The 20,222-nt window shown below is 50.7% G+C and overlaps 1 protein-coding gene and 1 long non-coding RNA gene across 7 annotated transcripts; one reads left to right on the top strand and one right to left on the bottom strand.

Annotated features, from left to right (window-relative positions):
- Nucleotides 1-273: 273 nt before the first annotated feature.
- On the top strand, nt 274-12,581 carry TMEM106A (transmembrane protein 106A). 6 transcript variants are annotated; one of them, XM_075059743.1, is made up of 8 exons: nt 274-399; nt 5,321-5,549; nt 6,014-6,077; nt 6,572-6,731; nt 7,314-7,454; nt 7,918-7,961; nt 8,880-8,933; nt 10,666-12,581. In XM_075059743.1, exons 1-8 carry the CDS (start codon nt 289-291, stop codon nt 10,784-10,786), a joined length of 924 nt encoding a protein of 307 aa, XP_074915844.1. In that variant the 5' UTR covers nt 274-288; the 3' UTR covers nt 10,787-12,581. The 6 variants fall into 6 exon arrangements, with proteins under 6 accessions (XP_074915844.1, XP_032628593.1, XP_074915843.1 ...); XM_032772702.2 differs by lacking the exon at nt 274-399 and adding an exon at nt 614-747 and having other exon boundaries at nt 5,303-5,549; XM_032772704.2 differs by lacking the exon at nt 274-399 and adding an exon at nt 1,226-1,324 and having other exon boundaries at nt 5,303-5,549.
- Nucleotides 12,582-14,217: 1,636 nt separating this feature from the next.
- LOC116820337 (uncharacterized) lies at nt 14,218-16,207 on the bottom strand. Its single transcript, XR_004372606.2, has 3 exons — nt 16,084-16,207; nt 15,182-15,264; nt 14,218-14,441 (listed from the first exon to the last, which is right to left on the bottom strand). It is a non-coding gene; the product is annotated as an uncharacterized LOC116820337 (long non-coding RNA).
- Nucleotides 16,208-20,222: the final 4,015 nt, after the last annotated feature.

Here is a 20,222-nt window from a genome sequence, read left to right as displayed (position 1 = left end):
AGGGGGACCCCAGCAGTTCCCCCAGTTACCTGCATGCCAGCTCCCTTCCACAGACACCCCCAGCCAGCCATGGGGGGCCTGCCCTGTGAGGGACCCCAGCACTGCCCCCAGTTACCTGTACCCCCAGCTCCCTTCGACAGACACCCCCAGGCCCAGCCAGCCATGTGGGCCCTGCCCCGTGTGGAGGACCCCATCACCCAGCACTGCCCCTAGTTACATGTACCCCCAGCTCTCCTCCACAGACACCTCCAGGCCCAGCCACCCCTAGCCCTGTGCCCGGAGCTAGCCATGGAAGAACCTTGCCCCCACATCCTCTCCAATACTTGTAACTTGCTCCCCTTGTACAGGCACCTCCTGCCTCCAATACACTGGTGCCCTGTTCCCCATGCACAGAGCCAGCAGTGGGGGATCCCTGCCAGATAAATCCAACTCCCAAATCTGTTACCTCCTCCCCCCGACCCCATAGGCCTGTAGGAAATGACATAGCACTGTTTGAAAACACAGCAACTGGCTCCTTAGCAAGCAGGAAACTGATGAGCCCTGTCAGCAAGAAACATGTCACGAAGAAAAGGGCTGAGCTTGAAAAATCTCATTCACCCCCCGTGAAAGGGGGTTCTGCTTCTTCCTAGCCACTGGTGCAAGCTCACAAACACCACAGTGGAACAGAGAGCGAATGGCACAGGTGCTGGGGTGACCTACAGGACCGTACTATTGCAAATGGAGGGGCAGCTGTTCAATACTAACCAGGCAAGCGAATGGCAGTGTGTTGAGTAGGCACTGCAGAGGTGTGAATGGTACCCTTGGATGTCTAAAGCTGTGTCATCCCTGCCAGACCAGCCTGTAATTCAAACCCCTTTGCTGTCCATCCCAAGGAAACCCCATGTGACTGAGAGAACTGAACAGAAATCAGGGCAGAAGTTCCCAAACCCCCACACAATCTCCCTCTTGGGGAAGCAGTGTTGCCTCCTGTGGGGCTTCTGCTCTACCTACTGGAGGCCAGTAATCTATAGATTCCGAGGCCAGAAGGGAACACAGTGACCATCTGCTCTGATCTCCTGAATAACACAGGCCAGAGACCTGCCCCACAATAATTCCCAGAGCAGATCTTCTAGAAACACATCCAGTCTCTATTTTAAAAATTGTCAGTGATGGAGGATCCACTCCAACCTTTGGTAAATTGTTCCAGTGGTGAATTATCCCCACTGTTAATAACACAAACCTTATTTCCAGGCTGAATTTGTCTAGCCTCAACTTCCAGCCATTGGATCTTGTTAAACCTTCGTCTGCTCAACTGAAGAGCCCAGTATCAAATTTCTGTTCCTGTGTAAGTTCTTCTAGACTGTAATCAAGTCACCCCTTAACCTTCTCTTTGTTAAGCTGAATAATGAGCTGCTTGAGTGTGTCATTGTAAGGCAGCATTTCTAGTATTTTAATTATTCTCATGGCTCTTCTCTGAACCCTCTCCAGTTTCAGTGACCTTGAATTGTGGGCGTCAGACCTGAACACAGTATTCCAGCAGCAGTCCAGCATGATGCCTCCCCAATAATTTTTCAGTTACTGCTCTCCAGCATCTAGTCCCCCATCCTGTTAGTATGGCCTACCTTCTTTGTTTCCAGATGGATACATTTCCATTTATCTGTATTAAAACGCATTGTTTGCTTTCACCCAGTTGGCCAAGCGAGCTAAATCAGTGACTAACCCACTTCATTATTTACCACTCTCCCAATTTTTGGTAAATAACTTAATCAGTGATTATTTTATGTTTTCTTCCAGGTCATTGATAAAACTGCTAAATAACTTAGGGCAGAAAATCAGTCTCTCTAGGACCCCACGGGAAACACCTGCTTGATGATAATCCCCTGTTTACATTCACATTTTGAAATCTATCAGTTAACCAGTTTTTAATCTGTGATGTGTGCTGTGTTCATTTAATATTGTTAGATTTTTTTAATCAAAATGTCATGTGATACAAAGCTAAACACCTTGCAGGAGTCTAAGTATGCTATGTCAACACTGTTACCTTTATCTACCAAACTTGTCATCTTGTCAAAAAAAAGATACCAAGTTAGTTTGACAGGATCTATTTTCTAAACTCCATAGTGACTGGCATTAATTCATTACCTCCTTTAAATCTTTATTAATTGAGTCCCATATCAGCAGATCCATTATCTTGCCCAGGATCCATGTGAGATTGACATGCCTGTAATTAGCCAAGTTATCTCATTTACTGTTTTTATAAATTGTCACGTTAGCTTTCTTCCAGTCTTCTGGAACTTCCCTGGTGCTCCAAACTTACTGAAAATCATCATTAACAGTCCAGAGAGCTCCTCAGCAGCTCTTTTAAAACTCTTGGGCGTAAATCATCTGGACCTGCTCATTTAAAAATCCCTGATTTTAGTAGATTCTGTTTAACATCCTCCAGAGATATTACTGGAATGAAAAGTGTGTTATCACTCTAGGAAGAGACTGCACCATTTGTTCCCCTTCCACCCCCAAATACAGAACAGAAATATTTATCCAACACTTCTGCCTTTTCTGTGTTGTTGTTGATAGTTTTACTGTTTCCATCTAGCAATGGACCAATACCATTGTCAGGATTCTTTTTGCTAATATATTTAAAAAAAACTTCTTACTATCCTTAACTCTGCTGGCCACAGATTTCTCCTTGTGCTTCCCTTACTGATTGTCAACAGTTCCTTAGTTCTAATTTATATACATTACCATCAGCTTCCCTTTTCTTCCACTGATTATTTTTTATAGCTCCCTTCACTAACTCCAACCCCGGTTGCTGCTTTTAAGAAGCAAAGCCTTTTTGCCCTTTTGGCCTAGTATTTGCAGGCAGCATCACTAGTGATGCACTTGCCTGTTGTAATAGGCAGCAAACTGTCAGTCCTTTGGGCCTTTTGAAATGATACTCATTTATCAGCTTCCAGCACCACCCTTCAAATGTGTTTTGTTTTTTGATCAAGGAGTTGCTCTTTTCTTGTCTGTAAAGGGCTGTGCACACACACGGTGCTGTATAAATAACAACAGCTACACAGTCAGTGCGGCTTCTTCCCAGTGCCCAGATTATCTACATACATTATTATGCCATCTTTTTGTATCTTGCAGACCACATCAGCCTAAGCCCTCTCCCTCGGGGGTTACGCATGTAAGAGCGATTTTATACTGGCATTGAAAGTCACAGCTAAGAGTGCTGTTCTAATGTACTGCAAATCAGCAAAGGTAAGGGTTAATCTGATGCCTGACTTTCCCTTGACATCAGCAGGGGTCTCCCAGCCCCTGTAGTCTTTTGTCCTAGTTGATTAAAAACCACCTCTTTAATTACTCTTCCTCAGGGGCGGCTCCAGGCCCCAGCACGCATGCCGCGGGGGGCGCTCTGCCAGTCGCTGATAGGGCGGCAGGCGGCTCCGGTGGATCTACCGCAGGCGTGACTGCGGAGGGTCCCGCGGGACCAATGGCCCCTCCGCAGACACACCTGTGGGAGGTCCACCGGAGACGCCTGCTGCCCTACCGGCGACTGGCAGAGCGCCCCCCGCAGCATGCCGCTCTGCTTGGGGCGGTGAAATGTCTAGAGCTGCCTCTGCTCCTCCTCATTTTTTACTCCTGGGACAGGAAAACAAAGCACAAGTATTAATAGGGGGAAATTTGCAATGGTAAGAGGCTGAGACCGAACTGGCTAGAGGTATCTTTGAAGCCACTAACTCAACAGTTCTCAAACTATGGGTTGCGACACCACGGCCAGCATTACACTCGCTGGGCCCCGCCGCATGGGGCTGGGGTTGAAGCTGAAGGGCTTGAGCCTGGGGCAGCAGGGCTCTGTCCCCCAACTCAGCCCAGGGTGGGGGGGCTCAGGCTCTGGCCCCCTCCCACCTGGAGTCACGTAGTAATTTTTGTTGTCAGAAGGGGGTCATGGTGCAATGAAGTTTGAGAGCCACTGCCTAGCTCTCCAAAGGAAGCTGCAGAGCTAAGGGATGGGTCCTTAGCAGAAAAGCCGGGGATCAAAAATCGCAGAGTCACTGGAATCTTTCCAGCCTCAGGGCCCATGTTCTCACCTGCAACCTTCCAAACTGCAGGATTGCAAAAGGGTTGGGTGCTCAGTGGATGCAGTATCTCAGCAAATGGGGTCTCAGGGAGCTGCTGTGGGAAGATCCCCTTGCGATCAAACCATTGCAGCACTGTTGATTATCTTACCTCCTTACTTTAATCAAGTCCAGAGGCTTCCTTTGTCACCAGGAATATCACTACTTGCCTCCATCTGATAAATATAAGCGCTTTCGGAGTTTGCTGAGACTCTGACGCTGAGCTCTCAGCAGCGGTGGTCTCTGAGGTCTGGGGCCTAAAGGAGAGGTCTGGATGTGTCCACAGGTGTTGCGTCCCAGATCCCCAAGCACGTTTCAAGCAAGAATCAAGAGTGGTTCTTTACATCCAGCTTCTCAACCTTCTGGGTGAGAGCAGTTAGTCTTCCTTTAGACTCTTTCTGTTGAGAAGCAGCCTGTCTCTCAGTCATTAAAGCAAGGCTGCCTAGACTAGGGAGCAATCCTCACTCCTTTCTGCTGGCAGGTGACATCATGGAGGAAGCTGCGTTCAGATGGTCTGGTGGTAGAATATTGTTCTTTCACTTCTGCTATTTTTCTTCTTTTGTTGCAAACTCTCTCTAATAATAAGCCTTGGCTGTGGGCTCATTGTGACAGCTGATTCATGAGTTTCTGATTGCAAGGGGCTGCAGTGAGCCAGGAAGATCGGAGAAGTCATTTTGGTTTAAACTAAAGGGGAGAGACAAACACTGATCTGATTTTAATTAGGCATCTGTTTAGTAAGGTTAAGTTTGGTGAGGGGTTGATGCATTCAAAAGTAAGCGCATACGTGTGTGTGTGTGTGCGCGTGCGCGCACTATTCTTGCTGCCAATCGGATGAGTGATCTGCCATATGAAAAGAACCTCAGAATTGTTACTTGTAGATTTTTGCAATGTTGCCACCCCCTAGAATTCAAAAAATCATGAGTCATACCCCCAAAATTAATGATTGGAAAAACCAAAACACATTGGGTTCTTTTTATTTACCTTCTGTTTTTGTTGCCATTAGCTCATGCTCAAGTTTTTCCCTGTAACCATTAGGGCTAGAAAAAACTTAGTTTTATTTTTTTTAAATTGAAAGCTGAGATTCTGACACATTCCCATGACTCCAGGAGGTGGGATTTTAGAAAGTACTCCACTAGTGTAATATTTGCTATTAAAAACACAAGAGTTAGCAGGACTGATCAATAAAGAGACTTTTTTTTCTGGAACGTTTTTGGTTTTAGATCTAGTGGAAAAATTCTCTTTCAACTATGGGCGAAACGTTCTCCCAGTTTTGGAAGGTCTCTGACCAGAAGGAGAGGGGAGGGAAATCGATTCTGCGCAGGAAATCGGCTGGTGAGGATGAAGTCACCAATTATGGCACTATCAATGGAGGAGACTCTGCCGCATCCTGCATGCCCTGTGTGGGCACTGTGAGTCGGGGCTGCATCAACTGCCCAACGTGCCAGGGAACAGGAAGGATCCCCAGGGGTAGGTGGTTCTTGTGTGTGCTTGGTCAGTGGTTTCCAGCCTTTCCAGGCACTTCACCAAACAGTCCTCTGCTTGTTGCTTCTCACTCAGCTGGGCGCCCAGTGGAACACCAGTCATGATGGAGTACTGCATGCTGTGACATGCAGTCTCCATTTCTGTACTAAAGAGAGAGCCTGCAATTGGCTCCATCTTGCATTAATCAGTGCAAGACCTGGGGCTGTTGGAAGGTATCTGTGCAGCCCTAAGTTAGCAAAGCTAAGTCTGTCTCTATGCTTGGCCGAAGCCAACAAGGGTTATTTGAGTTAGACCCCTGCATTCCTCTGAATGGGACAGCATTTGTAACGAGAATGCTGATAGACCCTAACCTGTAGTGAGGTGCTCTGTAGCCTGATGTGCCCTGTTCGCTACTGCACCCAGTGCGCTGCATCTCTTCTGACCTGTGCCTCTTATCGTCTGTCTTTCAGAGCAGGAGAAGCAGTTGGTGGCTCTGATTCCATACGGTGACCAGAGGCTGAAACCCAGACGAACGTAAAGTCCTGTTTCTCCCCTGTTCTTTTAATGCTCTGGCTGCATTTAAATGGGTGCAACTAGGGGGGGCGCAGCATTACAGGAGGAATCTGTTTGCAGAGGTTCATTTAAAAGCTTCATTGCTCATTGAGCCCCGAGCTGCAGTGGGTTTGATGCCTGCAGGGCATCTGTTCTGTGTTGGCAGTGGGCTATACTAGCACTTCTTGATGCAGGAGGGACTGTGGGCTGGGATTCTGGGCTAGTTCTGTTTGAAAAGGGCCACGTGGGACTGCTTACTTCTAGCAGTGACAAGCAGCATGTTTCTGGGTCTGAAACCCACCCTTCCTGGCCCAAGGTGAACGTGCTGCCACTAGATCCTACACAGTCCCTTTGCAGGCCCTCATGTCTTGGTGCTTACTGTGTCTGGCTGGCGCTCACTCCCCCCTGTGCTTGTCCAACCCTGTAGAGACAGGGCTGGGCCAGGCGAGTTACAGTCCTTTGATGCTGTCTTGCAGGAAGCTCTATGTATCCCTTGCCGTGACGATTTGCCTTCTGATGTCATCTCTCATCATATTCTTCCTGTTCCCTCGCTCCATTGCTGTGCAGCCCGCAGGGCTGAATGCCTCCTCCATTGCCTTTAATTCCACTGCTTCCAGAATCAATCTCAACATGACAGTGAGTTCTCAGCGTGGCGCGTACGGTGATGTTGAGCTCATATCTCATTATCAGTCCATAGCTGGCTCACTTCTAAGTCTTAAGGACAGCTTGGCAGGTCAGTAGTGAGCTAGGTGGCCGAGCTGTGTGCGCATGGCAAGACAGCAGGCAAGACTGGAGTGGCCAGTCAGAAATGAGGCATGTTGGTGGAGCAGGAAGTGCTGCTGGGTGGAAGTGCGCTATGTAACAAATGTTGGGAATCGTTTGTCACTGTGTGTTGCATCTTTCCTCTGCTTTCAGCCCAGCCATGAATATGTGGCATAGGGAGTGGAGCAGGGGGCAAGTGATCTCCAGAGCAGCTCTGGGGCAGGTGAGGAGTTTTGCTCCTGTAACTTAAAGAGCTAGTGACTCTCACCCAAATGTGATCTTGGGTGTTTCCTTGGGACAATCCTCAGCAGAGGGGAATTGCCACGGCCAAGCTACGAGTGTCTGAGAGCTGGCGTTTGCAGGGGTTTGCTGCTGCAAGGTCACTGCATGGAAATCCAGCACATGCGTTACCCTCACTGTGTGAGGGCTTTGGGCTGAGTTTGTCTCTCTCCTTAGAACGTGTTGAATGTAACCAACAACAACTTCTACCCAGTCACTGTCACCCAACTGGACATTGAGGTCTTACACCTGTCTGTGGTGATAGGGAAAACCACCAAGAAGAACTTGCTGAATATTGGCCCTTTGTGCAGCGGCCAGGTGGGTCCTGCTGCCTCTTGCTGCCCTATCGAAATGTCTGGCCCCCTTTGGGTGGAGAGAAATAGTGGTCCCCTTCTGTGTCGCCTTGTATTTCTATTGCCCCAGGGGCAGAGAGTCCCTTCACTGCCTCCCCCCTCCCCGCCCCCGGCCCCTGTTCCTGTCTTTCCAGGTGCCCATTCACCTGCTGGCCCAGGGCAGTGCTCAGCAAACACAGGAGGCAAAAGACCGAATGCTGATGTCTCATATGGGTGTTTCCTGCAATGGTTCATGCTGCATATTGTAACTGCCATGTTGTAACTTGGTCCCAACACAATGTGGATTGGATTTAAATACTGGCTCTGAGCTGTGTGGAATTGATGGGATAATCTGTAACTCTCTGTGTGCTCGGCTCACTGGGCTGCACCTGTACATGCTTACTGTAATCACTGTAAATCTCCAACTAACTCTTCTGTTTTACTTATAGATATATTATTCAGTCTCCAGTATTATACAGGACTATAATACCTAGTAAGTATTTCTCAGATACTTACTTTCCTGGCTGGTAAGTAGCATTAATGTTTCTGGGCTTTTCTCCGGGACAATCTGGCATAAATTTATCACTTGGGCCGTAGCCTCATTCTGTCTGACCCTGCAGTGCAGCTGAGAATGTGTCCCTTTGATTTTTATGTATGTAATCATGTTGGGACAGAAACCCAGCATGTCCATTTTAAATTCCTTTCTAGTTCTTCTGCATTAAATGTTTTCCCAAACTGCAACTGACAAGACTGTATCACTTTCAAATCTAATACCCCCCACAGATTAATAAATCTGGTTTGGTAATGCCTGATACACTTAACTGCACACAGATGGACTAATTTGTATCTAGCACCCCCAATCTCTGTAAATGAGCAGTTTGCTGATTCTCCACAGGCATCTTGTGCGATCTGTTTCCTGCTCTGCCCATGGTGGGGGAGATGTCAGGTGTTGCCGGAATGTGAATTCTCCCGTCTTGTTCTGCTTGATGCATTTGCAGGGAGGGTGTCAGGTCTACACTACAAACTTCTGCTGCATAGCTATGTCTGTCGAGGTTGTGATCTCTGACCAAATTAGCTGTGTCAGTAAAAGCCCCTAATGTAGATGCAGTTATACTGGCAAAAAGGCACTTTCACCAGAATAGCTTATATTGCTCAAGGAGAGGGGGGCATGGCTGGAATAAACTTTATCAGCTAAAGGTTTAAAGGAATAAGGTTTGCCAGTATAAGCAGTCTCCATACAAGGAAGTAAGCCGATCGGTCCAGCCACATAGGCAAAGCCTTCCAAGTGTAGACCTGATCGGAGAAGCTTGTGCTCTCTCCCCAGGTCTGGGTTATTCTGTGGGGTAGGACAGGTCTTGTTTGATGAAACTGTTGTACTGCACAATTAATTCTCTGTTTTCTGTCTCCTAAGCAACATCTGCACCTGGATCAAAATCAAAGTCCACAACGTTCTACTGCACATACAGTAAGTGGCATTTGGTTAAAAGTGAATCACTCGCCATTGATCTGCGCGGTCCCAAACATTCCTCATTGAGGCAATCTGGATTTCCCTTTGTATTAGTGTTTTCAGAGACCAAGACTGTTCGAAGTTGTAATTACTCTTTCCCCAGGTAGGTTTGCAACTGTTGGTGTGGGTGTGTAACAGTTATTTGAATTTTAAGGGGAAAGTCATCCAAACTATTGGTGCAGAGGAACATGCCCTGACTTCAGCCCCCAGGGAGCTCCAGCAGTGCAAACCCAGAGTGTTGGTGAGGTGACTTGTACAGTGGTGCTGTTTGTGCCTGCCTTAGGAACAGCTATACCTGTGTCTGGGGTGAATGGTGCAGGGGCAGAATGAGCTTGGCCTGTTCCCCAGAGGACAGATCCTGTACATCCACCATGTTGAGGCAGAGTGACTCAGACTGGTGCCTGAGGTCTTCAGCATTTGAACAAAGACCCCAGATGGCTGAGACACCAGGGTGTGAAGGAACAAAGCACATTCTCTCTCCTGCAGAGATCCTGCCCTGGCCTCATCTTCTGCAGACATCCTGGCCGCAGAGGAGGTCCTGGCCAGGAAGAAGGCATTGCACTCAGCTTGACTGCACATGAATTGTGCTGTATTTTGAATGAGCCAGTGAGAGTGGCCCACACCAGGCAAGCCAAGAAAGTTTTGCCCCTCCTCCTACGGAGGTGGGAGTGAGTGTGGGCCCACACAGTCCTTCCCAGGGGTTGGTCAGTAACATGACCCAGAAACTGACCTGCCATTGACAGCAGTTTCCTGTCTGGTTGCCAGTGGAGCAGTGACGACAAACCCATTTCCAACACTGTTCTTGAACCATAGCTTAGAGTGTGGCTCTCAGCTGCAGCCCGTGTGACATCTTCGGGGCCATACGGGTAGTGCTGCATGCAGCCCACAATGGTAAATAGGTTGAGAACCACTGGCTTAGACATAGCGTGGCCAAGTGCCCGTGGTACAATCTGGGATGATAATGGTTTGGCCCGTCTGCTCTAGCAGTTAAACAATCTGTATCCCCTCTGTACTGAGACCTGGTGTTGATGGGGCTGAGTATCAAGTTGGATGGTGTGAACATCTGCAGTGGCGCTGGTGCTCGGCCACACTCCTGCAGCCACATCATCTATCTGCTGGCCATTGTTGTCACTCGCAGCAGGCAGAAGGTGACTCAGTGGTGACCTTTGCTGCCTCTCTTGTGTTAGCCCTGTGGTGCCTGGCATGGTAGGGTACAAACTCTTCTTTGCTGTAACACTGAGCACAGAATGGGAAGGTATGTCTTGTTGTCACACTACTTTGTTGCTTCGAATATGCAAGTGCTCGGTTTGTTTGGCGTGACCTTTCAGAAGCAGGCAGAGTAGCACAGAGGTGCAGAGGCTGTAGCAGTGAATGGGTCCAGCTTTAAAGGCTGTGTTAGAAGAACATTGCAGATTGCTGATAGGGGATCGCTTAAATGCCACCTTAAAAATTAATGCGGTCTGAGGGAGCCCCCTACAAATGTGTGAAATGGGGCAGCTTGGCCTGGACTTTTGGTGCGAGTGGTTTGGAGCTCCAGAGTAAGAAAGACGAAAATTTGTCTGAGTGGTTGGGAAAGGCCACAATGGAACTTTTCCTTAAAGTGAAATCCCAGCAGAAGATCCACCTTGGTGCTTTCAAACCTCTTTATAGTTCAAGTAAAATGGCTTCTTGTTGTGATTGTGTGTTGCAGGGGCACCTTGACATGCTCGTACCTGTGCCACTCGGAGCAGCTGGCTTTTGAGAGATACCAGTATGTGGACTGTAGAGGGAATGCGACGCTGCCTCACCCACTGTACCACTGCCCACCATGATGGGGTCACTGGACAATGACATTCTTCTGTCGCAAAGGCAAGTTGTACCAGGGACACAGCAACTCCAGGGGCTTCTCTTCCAAGCCACGTGATTTTAAACAGGACATTTGGCTCTCCCTTGGGAGGAGATTTTCAGTCTGCTGCTGTTTCCTGGTTACAGACTGATAGAATTTCATGAACTTGGAACATGCTGCTCTGAGTTTGCAATTCCCATTTGTATCCTGTATGGGGGTTGGCGTCAGCAGATTGCGCACACTGTGTAGGGAAATAGCTGTATTAACTGATTAAGAGAACTCTGCTAGATTGTTAGCTGCCTTACCCTGTGCAGTATTTCTCTGTTGCACTAGCGGAGGCATTACCTATTGGCCAAATCAGCTCTTCCTGCCAAATAACCTTTTTGTGCCTGTGCCCTGTGGTGTGGGCGCTCTTGGCTGGAGAGCGTCTTGCCTAGTGATTCTTGGATAGCAATCACATCCCCAGCTCTGCAAAGCAGGAGAAACCCAACTTGACCTGACATCTAAGAACCTCTGGCTCTTAAATAACAAGCACTGAATTATTGGCTAAAACTATGCCTGGTTTGCACAGAGAGGGGTAAAGGTGGTGTAGTAGATGTTGGGCCAAGTTCCTCTGCCGGGGGGGGCTGGGTAAGTATGTTCATTCCCTGGCTTTTCCTAATCCTACCAGAGGGATCGTCTCGCATGAAGGATTGGGCAGTTCAGATTGATGCAGCAGCCACGGTCTATCTTGTACCCAAAGTGATCAAACTCTGCTGCATCCTTGCAGCGTGGAGGAGGGGAGGAGAGGGATTGCTACTTCCCAGATGGTAGAGGGAGGTGAGGGGTCCATCATGCGTTCTCCACACAGCACGTGCCATTTGCTGGGGTGCTCCCTTGTGGGCTCCTGTATTAAGGAGTTTAACGAGTGGCAGGAGTCTTACTTGGATAAGAAAAGCTCTGTTTGTGCAAATGCCAGGAAACAACAGCTGCCGTTTATACCTATTTGTAGCATTTACTATGAGGGAAGAAGCCCCGGCTGCTCTTCCACCCTCTCCAGGGCCTTGTACGGTACAGACTCATTCTCTGTAGGAACATCTCAGGCAGAGGACGCACACTCATGTTACTGCCTGCTAGACACATGGGCATAAGCACCTTCCTTAGATCCCAGCGTTGCTAATGATTGGCACATTCTGCCTGGATGGATGTATAGAAATTGCTGGGCATATGATCTGACCCAGAGCAGCCCAGCATTGCCTTAAACACCTCTCCAGCCAGATGGGACATAGTGGGAAAAGCAACATGTATCAGAGTAGTTGAGAGAGGAAACCTTTGTGCCTCAGCAAAGAACTAATCACTGTCCACAAGACCCTTCCCCCTGGGGTGGCACTTTCAGCAGAGACGCCAAGGAGCCTGACCTTCCTAGAGGTCCCAGCAGGGCAGTGTTCTGTAGCTTGCCTTTCATCTACCTTCTCGGTGGATCCAGAGGTCCAGTCTCCAGGGCTCCCAAACTAGCACATTTCAGCAGAGGCACGTTAATGATTAAGTGTCTTTTCCTGATTTTTATATGTTCCATTAAAGTTTCAATGGAGTAAATCCCTGCCTGAGGCAGGGGTGAGGAAGCTCCTTGTGTTCTGAAAGCGTCTCTTGTTTGTTGGCTCATCCTTTTCCATCATCTGTATTCACTGTGTTGTTGCACCTGCTCTGCTCTTCTCTTCCTGCTGTCTCTGCCCTCGCACGGCTGTGCCTGTGTTATGCGCCTGCGTCAGTCTCTTCACGAATAAAAAAGGCTTTGTAAATCAGAGTGGTGCTTTCTCCTTATGAGCTGTGCTGGGACGACTCCTGAGGATGCTGAGTGGGTACCTGATTCCCTGGCAAAATCAGTCTCCATCTAGTGTTACAGTGACACTTGCTGGCCAGTGGGAATCACTGCATGTTATGGCTTAAAAAGGGAGGAGGAAGGTTTTAAATGGGAAAACCAAGGCCTCCATGAAGGTGCATGCTGAACATCCCCTCCCAGGAGAGCAATGTCCAGGGACACCCAGGGTTTTGCAGCTACTTTCTGCCAGAGGCAGGAGTTGCTCTCATTGGCTGGTTGTGCATAGCAGCATCCTACAGGGCAGTTGTTTCTCTCTAGCTGTAAATATAGCACCCTGAGATCAAATTCTGTTTACTGGCCTTTCTTCAGTGTCTGATCACCTCATGTACATCATAACCCACCCCCTGAGGAAGGGATGTGTGACTGCTTCAGCTTTACGGATAAGGAATTGAAAGGAAAGGGACCTAAGCAGGACCAAGTACTGATTTTTTGCCTCAGATCCCTAAGCGGCCCCCTCAAGGACTGAACTCACAACCCTGGGTTTAGCAGGCCAATGCTCAAACCACTGAGCTATCCCTCTCCCTGCCTTCTGTGCTGCCTCATGCTCAGGGCCGGCTCCAGGGGTTTTGCCGCCCCTAGCAGACAAAAAAAATAAAAGCCACAATCGCGATCTGGGGCAATTCAGCGGGAGGTCCTTCGCTCCGACTGGGAGTGAGAGACCCTCCGCCAAATTGCCACTGAATAGCTGAACCTGCCGCCCCTCTAGAGTGACCACCCCAAGCACCTGTTTGCTAAGCTGGTGCCTGGAGCCAGCTCTGCTGATGCTCCTATGGGTTAGAATTTGGCCTCTTAACTAGAACGTTTTCGGTATCTACAGTGAACTTCTGTGGGAAAAGGGTTTGTCGTCCCCTGTGTGGGTTATTAAAGTTAGTGCAATTAGGTGAGGAGGGATGGAGACCCCACAGTTACTCTGTTAGCAGCTCTTGGAAGGATGAATGTGTCAGGGTAGGAAAGGAGCAGATTTCCTGCTCTGCCAGAGTAAAGGGTAGCACCCCTAGAGCATGCTGTCAAAAAGACTGTTCCCTTCACAAATCAGGAACAGATTTGTCACGGCTGTACACTTTCCTCCCCACCCCCACGGTCCCAATGAAACACTTGCAGGATTTCACCCAGCGTGTAAAAAATCCTGAGCTGTGCCGATGCTGGCACTGGTGAAATGCTTCTTTCCAATAATAACTTACAAGAAATGCCAGAGGCTTCCTTGCCCCCCAAAAAAAGGAGGGGGGGAAGGAGAAGGGGAAGGAGAATCTGATTCCTGATTGACTGTAAGCAGCGGAGTGTAATGGGCTAAAATTGTCACTGTATTTATTGTCTCTTCCCTCAGAATTTTGTCTATCAAATCAATTTTTTGTGTGTGGACAGGTGACACTAGTTTAAAAGTTCTATGTCAATTCTTAAGGATGCTGCTTTCTTTGTCTGAACTTAGCATAGTTTTCATATAAAGTACCAGGCCTTGGTTGGTTGCAACTGTCTTAGCAGGAAGGTTGTGGCAAAGCGAATGGACTATGTTCAAATACAGAGTGCTCTTGATTGCCTAAGAGAGACCATCTCTCATGATGTTCTGTGGGTGTGGAGAGTTTATTACACATTAAGGGTTACAGCCCCTAATGGGAAGTGGCCGGCAGGTCCTATGTGTTCTTCATGCTGATGGCTTCGTTATAGTGTTGGATTCAGCTGCACTTGTCTGGATGTCCTTGGTGCTTAAAGGCATGTTACGAGGTGAGGAGTCATTCCTGCGCTGCTGGTTACTTGGTCATTACCATTGTTGTATGTATTGCACAGCCTGGAAGGGTACGGAGAGAGAGAATTTGCCTCCAAGTTTCTTGTGTATAATGGACGGGTGCATGGTGGCTGTTCTATGCCATACCATTTTATAATTTGGGGGGAGGGATTTGTAAAAGATTTTAAAACAAAATGAACCATTTTTTTACCATTCACAACTGAATTTCAAAGAGAGGTGAGGAATGGGCAGCAGAGGGAGTTTAAATAATGATCCACTATTGGCAAGAAAACAGTTTTGTGCAGAACTGAGAGGAATTTACCTCCAGCAACAGTTCAGATGCCTCGTGTTGATGATAACTCCTGATACTGGAGGCACTGAACTGGAATAAGTTAAGCTGCTGTAGGCTCTTTTATACCAGTGTAACTGCATTCATGCCAGGAACATTTTGCTGCTTTAGCTATACCAGTATAGTTAATGTGGCAAAACAACTGAGAAGAGAGAAACTCTAATTCTTGATGTGGATGAGATTCATTAAGATCGCTGTGATGGCAACAAAAGATGAGATCTATTAAATGTCTATCAGGGATGGTCTAGACAGTATTTGGTCCTGCCATGAAGGCAGGGGACTGGACTCGATGACCTCTCGAGGTCCCTTCCAGTCCTAGAATCTATTAATCTTAGGGAATTTCCTTGTAGAGAAACCCAGGATCTCATGCATAAGGATCACACCCTTACATCAAAGAAGCAAACAGCTAATTCTTGCTCCCAATTCTTTTCTCACCTCTTCCCCATCAACTTACTGAGAATCTACGCGGCAGTTTTGCGCTGCTTATCGTCACGTAATGACACTTGCATGGGCAGCACTGGCAGGAGCAGGTGACTTCTGAAACAAATCACAAGTTACTAACCAAATTCAGTTGCCTTTGCAGAAACTCTCTCTCCAAATGTGAATTTATTTCACTAAATACCTTTGCCCTGAATGACTGCAAAGCCATGAAGAGCGATAGACCCACCCAGACTTATTGGGTAACAGAATCCAGGAGCCCTGACCTGCAGTCCGCTGTACGAGCCACTGGAAACGCTGCCTTAGTCCTAGCAGCCCCCTTCTACGCTCCAGTCATTGAGTCAATTCTCCTGTAATCCTACACCCTGCTTCAGTTACTAGCTCACTCATCTGGAAACGTATTATTCACCCCACCCCCCAACTTAGCTAAATGCTACAGGTGGGGAATGATGTGTGAGTGGACCAATGCATTTCCCTACAGGAATTTTCTCCGGTGCTGTGAATGGTGAGGAGGGGAGCAGCGCATTCCTCTCACTTTCTAGTTTCATTCAGGTATTTGTCCAGTGAAGGCTTTGCCCACCACATTCTGTAGGAAAAAAGGCCTAATTTTTCAGAGGTGCTGAGCATCTTCAGCTCCAGCTGAAGCATGGAGCTCAGCACCCCTTCAGGTCACCATACAATGGTTGGCGGCAGGCTACAGGATAGGCCTTTGGCTCGATTTCGGTTTTGACTCGATGCTCATCACTGCATCACAGGAAACAATTTTGATATCTTCAAATGTCACCACTTCCCCCCCCCCCCCGAAAGGGGGTTTCACAAATGTCTCGGGCCCTGTGCCCCTGCAGGCCAAGCTGTCACCGCGGACAGTGACCCTCCCTAGCCCCTTAACCCCCAACGTGCCCGCCCAGCTCCCCTCACCTGGCCGGGGGGGGCCCTGGGGCTGCAGCTGGGAGGGGCTGATTTCAGGCCTCTGCTCCGGCGCCGTCTTGGCGGCTTCTTCCGCCTTCTGCACAGGAACGAACAGTGAGCAGCCGCCGGCAGGTCCTCGCCCCTTCTCCGCCCGCCCCCCGGCCATGGACCCCCCGCTCGCCAATCTATAAAGCCGGCCCTGCCGTACCCCCAAAAGTTATAACCTCCCCGCATATCAAGCCACTCTCACTACTTTTGTGCTGCTGCTGGTGGTGGTGCTGCCTTCAGAACTGGGCTCCTGGCCAGTAGCTGCTGCTCTCCAGCTGCCCAGCTTGGTGAAATCTGGTTTCCTCTACAATAGCCAGATTTCACGGGGGAAACCAGATTTCATGATCCGTGGCGTGTTTTTCACAGCCATGAATTTGGTAGGGCCCTAGCTGTGAGCAATAGAGAACAAGGGAGTGAATATAAAAGACAGACAATGAGAAGAAAGAAGGGGCAGTTTTTCAAAGAAAGAAAAGGAGAGACAGTAATAAAATAGAAAGCAGTGCACAGATGAGAAAAATAAACTGATATGGAGATGAACAAAGAGAATATGAGCAGGAAAAAGCAAAAAAAAAAAGTGTGACTCGGGTCCGGGGCGGCGCTGGCCCTGCCGGGGCCCCTCCCTCGGAGCCAGCCCGGCTGGTGCCCCTGCGGCCGGGCTCCCCCGCCAGGGGCGCTGCGCTGCTCAGTCGCCGGGACCGGGCTCCCGCCAGGGGGCGCTGCGCTGCCTCAGGCGCCGGGGACCGGGCTCCCGCCAGGGGGCGCTTGCGCTGCGCTGCCTCAGGCGCCGGGGGGCCGGGCTCCCACCAGGGGGCGCTGCGCTGCCTTCAGGCGCCGGGAACCGGGCTCCCGCCAGGGGGCGCTGCGCTGCCTCAGTCGCCGGGGACTGGGCTCCCGCCAGGGGGCGCTGCGCTGCCTCAGTCGCCGGGGACCGGCTGGGCCCCTGCGGCCCGGGCTCCCGCCAGGGGGCGCTGCGCTGCCTCAGGCGCCGGGAACCGCGGCTCCCGCCAGGGGGTGCTGCGCTGCCTCAGGCGCCGGGACCGGCTGGGCCCTGTGGCCCGGGCTCCCGCCAGGGGGCGCTGCGCTGCGCGTGCCTCAGGCGCGGGGGCCGCTGGGCCCCTGCGGCCCGGGCTCCCCGCCAGGGGGCGCTGCGCTGCCTCAGGCGCCGGGGACCGGGCTCCCGCCAGGGGGGCGCTGCGCTGCCTCAGTCGCCGGGGACCGGGCTCCCCGCCAGGGGGCGCTGCGCGCTGCCTCAGGCGCCGGGGACCGGGCTCCCGCCAGGGGGCGCTGCGCTGCCTCAGGCGCGGGGACCGGGCTCCCGCCAGGGGGCGCTGCGCTGCCTCAGTTGCCGGGAACCGGGCTCCCGCCAGGGGGCGCTGCGCTGCCTCAGGCGCCGGGGACCGGGCTCCCGCCAGGGGGCGCTGCGCTGCCTCAGGCGCGGGGACCGGGCTCCCGCCAGGGGCGGCTGCGCTGCCTCCAGTCGCCGGGAACCGGGCTCCCGCCAGGGCGCGCTGCGCTGCTTCAGGCGCCGGGGACCGGGCTCCCGCCAGGGGGGGCGCTGCCGCTGCCTCAGGTGCACGGGGGACCGGGCTCCCGCCAGGGGGCGCTGCGCTGCCTCAGTCGCCGGGAACCGGGCTCCCGTCAGGGGGCGCTGCGCTGCCTCAGGCGCCGGGGACCGGGCTCCCGCCAGGGGGCGCTGCGCTGCCTCAGGCGCCGGGGACCAGTCGGGCACACAGGGAGCCCTGGGCCCCTGGGGGCTCCTGCGGTGGGGCAGGGCAGGGCCTGGGCCACCTGCAGGGCCGGGCTGTTCCCTGTCCCCGCCAGGCTGCCCTGTCCCCATCTCCGCTAGGGACCGACCCACCGAGCCTGGGCAGCACCGCCTGTCTGCAGCAATAACGCCCATGGGCGCTTGGCCAGGCTTCGCCTCTGCGCAGGGCTTGTGAGGGCGGCTGGCGCCCAGCTCCCACCCCCGTTCGGGAGCTCGGATCTGGCTGTTTCAGGTGTCAAACCGCCGGGGCCCAGGGCTCCCTCGGGGCTTGCTGGAATTACTGTGGCGTTAACTGGCAATGCAGGAGGAGTGTCTCCTGTGCCCGCACAGCTCACCTGCCCATAGCAGCGTGCGCACAGCCATCCAGCCTGATCGAATCCGGTTCTCTGATTTCTGTGGCAGCTGCACTGAACTCCGCCTCCCTCTCTCCAGGAGGAACCAGGGCTTTCAAAGAGCGGCTTATCCTTCACCAAGGTGCTGTAAGTTCTGCCTTCATATCCCTGTCTAGCTTCCTTCAGAGCAAAGTCTGCCAAGAGTGGGTGTTCCAAATAACCACTGTATTCCTAGGTACCCCAGAGCTATCAAATGACAGCAATAAAACATCCCATTGAAAAACTGATTGTTGTTATTGAACATCTCTATTGTGGTAGTGCCTAGTTCTCTGGTACAGGATGGGACCTATTGGGCCAGGCACCAAACAGACATAAAAATGACTCCCTGCCCCCAAAGAGTTTACAAGCAAGAAATGACACAAAGAAGTGGGCAGGAGCACAGAGAATAGGGGTAACAGAACAGGGTGTGCAGGACCAATGGTCTCTGTTGGGGGTATGCACCAGGGAGGTGGGCCTGCCACAGCGGAAGATGACCTGTGTTTCCTCACTGCTCCTTTTAGCCTTGAAGGATCATTAATGCCAGAAGATACTGAGTCCCTGCGTATGGACAGCCTCGGGTATTATCCTTGACTAGAGGCTGCCAGATTTGTCTACACATTAATGAATTAAGTGTAGTGGATTACTGGGTTTAGTAAAACTCATTTCACTTGAGATAGCCGGCAGGACTCACGGGAGGTGAAAGGTCCACTTCTGTGTTCCCTGAACCATCCACCACTGACTTCCAGCAGGATGAGATGTTGCCCATTAAATTACCCGTCAGTGACAATCTGGCTTGGTTTGGCTTGATAAGTATAGCAGTGCAGTCTATTGACAGCCTCTGAATTAGCTCATCGCCCACTTGTGATGCCGACTGGCAGATTCATAGGCCTGAACAGCAGGGTTGTGTCAGTGCTAAATCGAGAGTGACTCCTATAAGTAGTAGTAACGGTTTTAAGAAGGGGCTGTGTTACACATGGGGAGGGAACTGTGCCCGGTGGTGAGAGCAGAAGGGATTGGGAGCCAGGACTCCTGGGTTCCATTCCTGGCTCTGTTATTGCTGTGCTGTGTAGACTCGGGCAAGTCACTTCACCTGTCTGTGCCTCTCAAACATGGAGCTATTTAATCAAAACTCGGTTATTTAGAAACCCTATGGACTATGCAAGTGCTTCATTCAGAATGAAGCAGCATCTTAATCTGCGGGGCGGAAACGCTACATAGCCCTGCCAAAACCATCTAAGTGACATCCAAACCCCTCACAGCCTTTAATGCATTTACTCTTAGAGTGCAGTAGGGAAATAGGGTCATCCCCCTTTCAGAGATGGGGAGTTGAGGTGCAGAGATTCAGTGACTTGCCTGACATCTCACAGGGACCCTGTGGCAGAACCAGGACCTGAATCCAGATCTCCTGAGTCCCAGGTCGCTGCCTCAAGACCATCCTTCTGCTTTAGATGCTCCCTAATTGTTTACACAGCCTAGGAGTGAGCAGGCATCTGCCTGCAAGGTACTTTGCTTATGCTCCCAGTCAGGTATTTATAGATAGCAGGAGTTTATTCCTTTAACTCTGTTAAGACTGTGTAATTGGCTTCTCTGTCAGCAGGCTCATTGTAAATGAGCTCTGGCTGCCTGGTGAGTATCATTACCTCGAAGGCTAGCAGGAGCTGAAGCATAGAAAAAACCCTACCGAATAACACCAGCTGTGATTGACAGCTGTCACCCAGAGCATACATTCTCCTAGAACAGGAGCCGCCTTCCTAGGAAGCATATTTAATTTGGTGATTGACTGTTAACAGTCACCATCTTCATTTGGGGAGCAGCATCTACCAGTGACAAAGGGACCTTTCATTCTCAGCTTGCAGGCACACCTGCATCTCAGTCAGTCCTTATAGACACTCTCCAACATAAGGAAAGAAGCTACTGCCACTAGCTGTGAGCTTTCTTTGTGCAAACAAGGCTTTGCCCTGGGG

Source organism: Chelonoidis abingdonii, chromosome 21 (genome assembly GCF_003597395.2).
Source record: "Chelonoidis abingdonii isolate Lonesome George chromosome 21, CheloAbing_2.0, whole genome shotgun sequence".
NCBI classification, from domain to species: Eukaryota; Metazoa; Chordata; order Testudines; family Testudinidae; genus Chelonoidis; species Chelonoidis abingdonii.
Note: the sequence above shows the minus strand (reverse complement) of the source record. Positions and strands in the feature narration are given on the sequence as shown.

Excerpts from the sequence above, each read along its gene's own strand:
- TMEM106A (XM_075059743.1), top strand. The coding sequence starts at position 289 with ATGGAAGAACCTTGCCCCCACATCCTCTCCAATACTTGTAACTTGCTC. Across the intron at positions 5,550-6,013 it reads AACAGGAAGGATCCCCAGGG|AGCAGGAGAAGCAGTTGGTG; the intron begins GTAGGTGGTTCT and ends TCTGTCTTTCAG. Across the intron at positions 7,455-7,917 it reads GCCCTTTGTGCAGCGGCCAG|ATATATTATTCAGTCTCCAG; the intron begins GTGGGTCCTGCT and ends TTTTACTTATAG.